Source organism: Eleutherodactylus coqui, chromosome 4 (assembly GCF_035609145.1).
Source record: "Eleutherodactylus coqui strain aEleCoq1 chromosome 4, aEleCoq1.hap1, whole genome shotgun sequence".
NCBI classification, from domain to species: domain Eukaryota; kingdom Metazoa; phylum Chordata; class Amphibia; order Anura; family Eleutherodactylidae; genus Eleutherodactylus; species Eleutherodactylus coqui.
In genome coordinates, this window is record NC_089840.1 from 248,907,996 (window position 1) to 248,918,246 (window position 10,251).

Genomic DNA, 10,251 nt, shown 5'->3' on the forward strand with positions numbered 1-10,251 from the left:
GGTATGCAGGGTCCTCGGCCACGGGTAGTGTGGAATTCCAATGCGGGCTCCCACACGCGGAATCCAACCCACCCGTGGACATAAGGCCTAAAATCATCGCTCCTGTGCTATCACACTAAATAATCAGTGAATGGAGGCGAAGTGGGCTGGAGATTGCTTCTGATCAACTGCCTCCTTTCACAGTAAACACAGGCAAAGAAAAAAAAACTTTTTGGGGGGGTGATTATGGCGCAACTTTCAGACAAGGATCGCTGTCCTATATGTTCTTGCCAAAAGAAATATTAGTTTATTGATAAGAACCAGCTTGTAAATGCGTTTCGAGGTATATCTAATCAGTCATCAGTCTCTGGCAGCGTTTACACTGAACGATATCATTCGCACAATCCTGCAAGAAATTGAAATAATCCTTCCATGTAAAAGAGCCATTACAATAGAAAGTCTGAAGATACGCCAGATTTATTACAGCGTCTCTGCTGGATGATTAATCTGATGTAGTTTTAGATTTTATAGTCTACCTTAATAACCCTTATTGGTTGGCTTAGTTTTATGCTGTTTTTTGCTCATTTTTGCATGCATCGTTGCACTTAAACTATGCTCTTTGCTGCAAAGCCACTCCCCTTTGGAAGTGTCTAAAGGTACCTTTAAATGGCATAACTGGTATACTGGTGACTATTGCCCCTGTGTTTTACACAGGAGTGATAGTCATTCAAGTGAATGGAGGCGGATCGGACAAAGGATTGTTCCGGACCGCCCGTCTCCATTCACTGTACATAGGCAGTTACTTATATATTGAACGATTCCCGTATACACTGAACGAGAAGACACTCAGTAGTCGTAATGTTTCAGCTCACTGAAACTAAATGACTAGCGGCAAGTGAGCTTAATACCCTCTCGTTGGCCGTATGTACACGAGTCGACACTCACCCGAAATTGCTCATTTAAGCCATTATTTAGGCAACTATCGGCCTAGGTAAAGGCACCTTAAGTGTTTTGCACCAAAAATTTTAAATAGCAAATGTTCCCCACTGTGTTTTTACATAGGACTGCAAGTAAACTGATTGGTGTCTATTTACTTAGACCAGTGTTTCACATACTGGTCAAAGTAAAAGTACCACTTGGCTGCAAGGAGCAAATGTATGAAGTGGTTCAAGCCTGTAAAAATGTTTGTTTCACCTGATGGCCAGATGAAAACCTACTTATCAACTCTGAGCTGTATAGCACCAACCTATTCCACAATGCTTTCAATTACTTTATTTATATCATCCCAACAAGCTGGGTTCTCATTTTACATACCTTAAAAGGATGAGTCTACCTTGAGCTGGCTACCTGAACCATGCAGGGATTGAACTCGCAACCTTCAGGTCATGAGTGAAAGTGTAGGATGGTATTTCTGCTGCCCTAGCACTCTGTGCCACATGAGGCTCTATACTATGACAGGCCACACATGGACACACCTCCTAAAGCTAGACCCCATCTTTTTTTTTTTTTTTAAAAGTGGCAGGGAACAGCACAAAAGGCCAGAAATCTATAGTTCTGGGGCGTGCACCAAAATTGTGACTTTTGGACACCAGGAGGCATGCAGGCGATATTTACAATGAAGGCTATATTTACTTAGACTGGTATTTCATCCACCAGTCTAAGCAAACATTGTGTCCGGCTATTGTAGTGGCCCAGAGTTAGCGGGGCCCCTCCCTAAGTATGAATGTGTTTGTCTTATGTAATTGTATTGTCAGTGTCTTCTATGTTGTATGCATTTGATGTGCCTTGCACCTTTGCAGCACTGAATGGGTTAATGTCTGGGTTATGTCTGAGAAATGTATCATGTTGTATGTCACGTGATCATGTTTTAGATATGTGGTTGAAAGGTGGATGCCAAAGAGTCTGCTTCTGGGTCTTCTTGCACTATTTATTACATCTTCAGGATTCATCACAGAGGATGGAATAGTGGTGTCACGTGTGACAACAAACTGCAAGGTAACTGCTAGTTGCCCTTTCCCTGTGACCTCCCCCAGCAGTAACTTGGTCGGGTCCCGAGCTATCCTCAGTGGAGGAGATGGTAGAGCCACCTGTGACAAGGTCTTTATCTACCCCGCCATCTCCTCGGCTGTGGGCCTGCTCCTCAGATGCTGCACTATGAGTGACAAATGTATTAAGAGGCTTAGTAAGCGTCTTAAAGGGGTTGTCCCGCGGCAGCAAGTGGGTCTATAGACTTCTGTATGGCCATAATAATGCACTTTGTAATATACATTGTGCATTAATTATGAGCCATACAGAAGTTATAAAAAGTTTTTTACTTACCTGCTCCGTTGTTAGCGTCCTCGTTTCCATGGAGCCGACTAATTTTCGCCCTCCGATGGCCAAATTAGCCGCGCTTGCGCAGTCCGGGTCTTCTGCAGTCTTCTATGGGGCTCCGTGTAGCTCCGTGTAGCTCCGCCCCATCACGTGCCGATTCCAGCCAATCAGGAGGCTGGAATCGGCAATGGACCGCACAGAAGAGCTGCGGTCCACGGAGCAAGAGGATTCCGGCGGCCATCTTCACCGGTAAGTATTGAAGTCACCGGAGCGCGGGGATTAAGGTAAGCGCTCCGGTAAGCTTCCTTTAGGTCCCTGCATCGGGGTTGTCTCGCGCCGAACGGGGGGGGGGGTTGAAAAAAAAAAAAACCCGTTTCGGCGCGGGACAACCCCTTTAATACATTTGTCTAATCTGGTGGCACTTCCAGATCTGAGTTGAAAATGGTTTTTGTTATAATCTACACTGGTTTCATATGCAGATCATAGTAAATGTGACGGATCCCTTCCTAAAGCACTTTTTGAAAAATTGGCGGTGCATTGCATAAATGCACAAAAAAAATGCAGTTTTGACACGTGCACCAAAATTGTGACATTCAGGTCTACAAAAATAGGCCCCAGTAAATTAGTAAAGTGTTGTGACTCAATAATCCTTTTGACAACAAGCTACGCTAGTGATCAGCTGCTATCATCAGGGAAACCAATGGGCAATTTTCACCTGGTAATGGAGGTGGGAGCAAGTCCCCCCTGATCAGCAGAGACCAGAATTCCTTACAAATTTAAAGGGATTTCCAGGTATTTAGTACTGATGGCCAATCAATATTAGATCAGTGGGGATTGACTTCCACTAATTTTGCTGATCAGCTGATTGAAGCAGTCCTATTAAGCATTATAGGGATGTCAAAGATTTTTACAGATTTTCAAGGAGCAGATAACTGTACAAAAGAAGCATTACTCACCTTTTAAATGTCTCCACACTGCAGCTCCACCACTCCAACCCCAACAGCTCTCGCAGTGGTCATATACCGTCATTGTTCACATGACCACTGCAGCCAATCACAGGCCTAAGCAGTCACATGCTGTTCATGCACACATGACCTCTGAGGCCTGGGATTGCCTGCAGTGGTCACCTGAATGGTGAACGAAACAGGAGCTTCTTGACCGGAGCGATGGGACATTTAAGAAGTGAGTAATGGTTTTCACTTTCATTTATACAGTTTTGTGCTCTCTGGCAAAAGTCTCAGACAACCCCTTTAATTACCTAAACTAATGACAGGCCATCAATTTTAAAGTCCCAGGAAAACTCTTCAAATATATTTCCTATGACAGATTCTCTGGAATCCAGATCCTTTTCAGAGGAGAGTCATAAGTAATGATATCTGTGTAGACATTGTCTACATCCTACAAAAAACATGGTGACATCAGTGTCAACTATCGGAAGACCTACTGAAGCTAAACATCATGAATGGATTGGTCATATAGATTTTATACTAGAGCCATAGCACAATTTTTAGGATTCGTGTCTTTCCCCTGAGCCCATGAACAGTGTTGAAATGGATCTCGTTGGGTCCATCACAGGAAAATTTTTCTGAGGTTCCACCTTCCATCTATACCAACCGGTACATTTGCAACGCAGACTATGAAGAATCCGGGCAGGTATGCGAGGGTCACCGGACGGACACAGGGTTGGATCCCGCATGCGGAGTCCAACCCGGCCGTTTGCATTTGGCTTTAGGGTCACTGAGGGCTGTGAACGACTAAACGGCTAACAACAACATATCTGTATGATCTAATAACTCATTTGTAAATGAACCCATAGGAAATAGACTCTAGTGACAAGTGATTGGCTCCACAATCAGCTCGAAATGCGAAGGTCTGCCACTGGACCTTTGGAGCCCATTATTATGGAACAGGCAGGACTGCAGGAATTTTTTTTTTAACTCGATTTGCCCTTTTTTAAATTTTTTGACTGGAAAACCATTTATTTGGTAGCAAAAATATGGCAGTAACCTGTAATACTTGACAATATCACCAAAACTGAGTACAGCGTGTTATATTCTTGAATGCTTGCTTTGTCCATTTCCACAAGCTGCAAAGTTCAAAGCTTTTGAGCCACCGGGAGGTCAGTACAACCCTGCTTAAAAAACAACTAAAACCCATCTTTTCTCTTCTAACCATAAGAAAGTCATTACCTATAAAGTTATGTTAGAAAGTCAAAAACTAAAACTTCAATTCTACCGTAATGCTCACATAACCAGACAACTCTTAAGTTACTGGCTTCATGATTTTGCAAGAGGATGACAGGTTTGCTTTTATGGCTACGGAAAAAAATCATAGCCTACAGCTTCAATAAATCTAGGTACATTATACTCAGCTGTGTATCTTCATGCTCCCCCCCAAAAAATCCCTTTGAATGCTGCAGAACTATGCTGAAGAACACAGAAGAAAAGTCATATTAATCATATTCTCTCCTGTGACTTCTATTTCAAGGTGTCAATCTGCACGCAACTGTTACAGACCTTCCCAAAGAGGCACACAAGGAATGGGAAGATGAAATAAATGGCAAAAAGATTCTGCGTTTATTGTTATGGGCCAGCCGTTTCATATTCTCACAAATATAATGTACTTTGCAGGAGTTCAATGGGTGTTTCCATCTCAAAGACCCCATTTCAATGTTTTTCAAATGTCAAAATAATCCACTCACCCATGAGACTATTATTAATATCTCCAGATATTCTTGTGTGTCCAATCATCTTGTTTATGGCCCATTGCCAGGTGAATTGGCCACCTCCACTACCGAGCAGAGGTAGCCGGCACTTGTGCACTTGCTACTCCCTCTGTCCTCGGAATTTGGTGGCTGTGATCTCAGGAGTGCATGCACTTTTGCTCCCACCAGGGCTAGCGCTATCTCACTTGTTCCCACTGCCTAGAGCCCTTCTATGGAAATAAATAGCAGAATACAACTGTATTGGTGGCTGGGAGCTAGTGTGCATGCTCTTCTGGCCACCAGGTGAAGAGGAAACAGGGAGCAGCAAGTGCATAAGTGCTGGCCGCTTTTGCTCGATAGCGGAGGCAGCCAGTTCCCCTAGCAATGAGCTGCAGACAAGAATAGTGGACACACAAGAATATCTGGAGAACAGGGCAATTTAGAAGCAATAATCTTATTGGTGAGAGGATCATTTTGACAATTGAAAATCACTGAAATTGGATTTCTGGGGTGGAAATACCCCTTTAATAGGGTTTTCTCACTAATGATATTTATCACTAATGAAATGCTAGGGAAAAAATGTTTGATTGCTGGGGTCTGAATGCTGGGACCTCCAGCATTCTCAATATCTGTGCACCATGAATGCCCTATGTGAATGGAGCCACCGGTTCATTCACTTCTATGAGATGGAGGGAGATTAATGCATTCGACATAGAAATGAATGGAGCAGCGGTCATGCATGCGCACTGTCATCAAAATACTAACGACCACCTGTCTGCGAGTGACTGTGTGACTCTGTGAGTTACATGTGATGATGTCACCATCATGTGATCAGTCACTGGGGCTCTGAGCTCCGCCCTGATCACTTCATCACAGGTCCTAAAGCATGCAGAGCCTTACAGCTGCTATATGCTTACAGGATTTATGATGACATCACCATCATGTGATCAGAGGTGGAGTTCAGGGGCATATTGACTGATCACATGATGGTGACATCATCACAGATCCTGTAAGCACATACCTGCTGTCTGGCTCTGCTGATTTAGGGCCTGTGACCGACTGCAATGCCTTTCACTATATTATATTAGTAAGTGGTGCATTGTGCCACTAGAAATGCTGGTACTAGTTAAACTACTATCGATGATCTGTCCGTCTGTGCGTGAGTGAGTGAATGGGTTAGTGAGTGACTTACTGCCCCACCCCTGATCACATGACAGTGCCGTCATCAAAGCTCCTTCATTCCGCGTGAGGGAGTTATATACTTAGCCCCTGATTACATGATGGTGATATCATCACAGGTCCTATATGCACACGGCTGCTGTCCGGCTAGGTGTTTGTATTCCATAGCAACTGAGGGCACAGGGGGTTTGTAGTCCACCCATAATCTGCACTACGATGCAGAACCTTTGATAACGTTACCGTCATGTGATCAGGGGCGGAACATGTGAGTCATCCACTCGGTATGAGCTTCACCGGTATGTGATATGGGGCAGTGAATGACGGTGGCATCATCACAGGTCCTTCATCTCCAGTGCTGTGCTGCGTCCGATCCCTGTTGTTTCTGATGAACAATGTATGTAGCAGAGCTGTGTTTGTGACGTGCATGTAGCAGAGCTGTGTGGCGTATTGAGCCACCATAAACACTGGTACTATAATTTCTTAATAATTACTAGTTTAACTTATATGGGGCATTTGGGGTGTTCATATTTTGGGATCACTGTGGGTCCTAGAGTTTGGATTCTCAGTCATCAAACATTTAGCCCCTATTCTGTGGTGATGAATGTGATTAGTGGTGAAACCCTATAACCTCATTATCACCATATAATGAAAATTACAGCATGTACAGTATGTCTTTTTTTCTCACAGTGCTTCCTAAAAAGTGCTGTTAGTAAACCATATCACATAACAGTCAACATAAACCATCCAAAAAGCAGCATACATCTAGTACAATGTATCTACATTTACTTAGAATTTTGGTAAAAACTTGTTGATCTGAATAAGAGAAACAAAATAATAGTTTTGCAGTTATGATACTTTTGTTCTTTAATGGCTAATGAAATAAAAGAAACAATGTTAACCAGCAAGCTTTAGAAACTACGAAGATCTCCTAATCAGGCAAGGTATTATGGCTCCTGTCTAATGAAGAGACCTAAGTAATCTCAAAAGCTTGCTCCTCTTATTGAAAGCTAACAGGGTATCAAACTTATAAATAATATGAGTACTCACTATCGAAGAAGGGGCGCAGATATTTGTTATATCCTTTCATAAGCTTCTGGATTGTCGGGGGAAGGATCTCTCCCTCTATTCCGTCTGCATTAACATTAGGAATGTAATCGATGCTGATGAAAATAATGGGAAATAATATATATATGTTAATATGTGGAAACATCAATGACCGATGCAGCAATTTGGCATTTAAAGGGCTACACAGTTTTGAAAACCCATTTTATATTACATACTAGAAAATTCTGAATTAATAGAGGAATGGCGAGGGAGAAATACTCTTTGTGACCAGCGTGTAGAGTGGTCAGGAAGAGTATTTCTCCCTTTGGAGAACCTGTCCTGCTTTGTGTTACATGGACAAGGCGTTGATTTGAATGGGCATTGTGTAATGTCTAATTTCCCCAGTTGTCTAATTTCCCTGCAAAGGAATTGAAAACTTGCTGCCAGGTTTCTCAGCAGGTTACAGTTGATTGTTGAGAAACTCATCTGGAGATACTTTGTGATCAGCTCATTGCTAAGGGACCCTTCTAACAAATAGGTATTTTCCATAGAAGAAGTAAACACAATCTGATGGATTTACTCATCTGCGTCATTGATGGTAAATTTCGAGAGGGGAAAAGGCCGCCCAACAATCCTCTAGCAGTGATCCAAAAATATTAAAACTACAGTCATAACTTTTCAATTGAAGGGTTAAACAAAGGAAAATACTTAGTGGCCAAAAATGTTTGGTGTCCATGAGGACTGGAATTTGGGAAACACTGATCTAGACTAATAGTGTGTAACAAGTAAGACACCAGTTTGATGCGCAAACAGTATTTTCCATGGTTCAAAGAGCTCTTTTCAGGCCATTTGTCCAATCTTCTGTATTCTAATAGCCATCCATTGGTGATTGACCAAGTCAGAGAGATTCTTTGATAGTTAACCAATAAACAGCCAATGTTGCAGCCATCCTTGTAAATTTTGACATGACCCGGGTATAACAGAGTCGTCTGCTGTAACCTTCCCACCAACCATCTTATCTAAAATAACCACCAACAACTTCTTTTTGGATTAATTTTGGCCACAGCAGCTAATTTTATTACAAACATAAGAAAACATCTAAACTTTCAACCCTAATAGGAAAATTATTTTGGGAAAGATCATTGGAGCCTAGAAAAAACTGTCTGTCGCCTCACTAACTAGGAAAATAGGTGTGACTGCCTCCTCTCACCTACCAACCGACTCTGGAGACCCTATTTCCCAAGCCATGCCTTCGGCCGCAAATCACCTGAGCCGGGAAACTCACCAACTAGCCTCTAGTCGCCTACCTCCCGACACTGAGGCTAGCTAGCCATACCCAGGCTAGCCACAGCAACCATCTGTACAGGGTACCCCCTGTCAAGGTCAAGAGGTGACAGACCCACCTACTAATTAATCACAAATGGGGGAAGGTAGCTATCCAGCCCCTGCCTTCCCCCCACCACACTTTTATGCTGACTTCAAGGACCCCTCCCCCTGACCTCTGCTGTGACAATTTACCCTCCCCCCACTGTCTTTCCGTAGGGCGGGTGGGTGGAACTCTTCCCTGTTCCACTCCACGTCTGTCTTCTTCCTCCTCTGCTGCTGGACTGGCTCCTCCCCCCGGTTTTCACACACTTTTCGCCTTGAATCCCCCCTACCCCCTCTCCTTTTCCCAGCATGCCTTCTACCTGTTAACCCTTTCCCTCCCCATTAACCCCGTCATGTCTGCCTTTCCTTACAGCCCTGCAGGCCTCAGTTCTGGCATTTCTATATATTAGCTTCATTATCTTATGTGTTTCCGCTCGGGGCAACATTAGTCAAGGTTTTGTAATGCATCTACACTGCTACAGTTAGGCTCCTTTTACACGGAGCAATAAATGACGGCATGGTTGCTCGATCATACAGCTTATGAAGGCAAATATATCTTTTAGATATCATTCGCTCGCTTGTTTAGTCATTCTCATGCACTGTAATATTGCATGTGAACCTAAACGATCGCTGTTTACATGCAACAGTATGTGAATGAGCGAATTATTCTTTTAATGCCTGCATTTAACTATTTTAACTCTTTTTATTGTTAATAATTTACCAATTCATGAAGACACTTAGAGGGTTGCCTCTTTCCTTGTATGTAATCACAGTGTTGGCTGTGTGGACACCATACCACGCAGTACACTCATAGCCTTTATTATCCTTCTGGGAGCAATGATAAGCAGCCAACTATCAAACTTCTAACGACGACCTGTCCGTGCGTGCGTGAGTGAGTGACTTACATGCTCCGCCTCTGATCACATGAGTCCTAGGTTTAAATCTGATAAAAGGACAACATCTACATGGGGTTTGTATGGATTTCTTCTTCATAATAATAATCACCTTATATAGTGCATATATTTATTGAGAAGAAGGAGAAACACAAGAGGGGGGAATTTTGGTGGTATCAGCTGAGATAAACCATTCGTACCAAACATTTAGTAACGTTCAACCTGAAACACGGTTTAACTGTTTCGGTTTGCTCAACATTAATAAGGAGCGATGGCTTTGTGGGCGGACAGCAGGGAGACAGGAAGGAGTGTGTATGAGAATGACATCTCCGGACCCAGCGCCCCTTCTATGAGCCCATAACTTTAGTTTTTGGGGCTCAAAGGAGCTGATAAAGTCTTTTTAAGTCAACACAGTATAAACAAAGCAGTAAAGTAACATCCTGTAAAACACATTGACATGATTTATATCTGTAAGTACAACTTTACCTGCATAGAACTGATAGAAGTGCTGTGACTGCCGATTGAATACAATACATTTTCAGTTCTGGGATGTCAGTAGAGATATTTCCTGCAATGACAAAGCAAAGCCATCAACACGTGGACATTAACCCTTTCCAATCAACTGTCTAACGTCTAAAGGCATTCTGATTGAAGGCTGTACAGCTCCGATGTCGGAAGACGTCCGGCAGGGTATTCTTACTGTATATTACTGGATGCTCTGTTGTTGGGGGCTTCTCCATCATGTCCAATACTGCAGTACTGGCTCTAGCC

The 10,251-nt window shown here is 43.0% G+C and overlaps 1 protein-coding gene across 1 annotated transcript in view; it reads right to left on the minus strand.

Annotated features, from left to right (window-relative positions):
• The window catches only part of LOC136624915 (gamma-aminobutyric acid receptor subunit pi-like), an 83,496-nt gene extending 73,480 nt beyond the window's left edge, over positions 1-10,016 (minus strand). Inside the window, exons 1-2 of the mRNA XM_066598830.1 lie at positions 9,967-10,016; positions 7,223-7,335 (exon numbers count right to left, since the gene is read on the minus strand). Of these exons, the coding sequence (XP_066454927.1) occupies positions 7,223-7,335; positions 9,967-10,016 (163 nt within the window). The remainder of the gene's footprint in view (positions 1-7,222; positions 7,336-9,966) is intronic.
• Between the last annotated feature and the right edge of the window lie 235 nt (positions 10,017-10,251).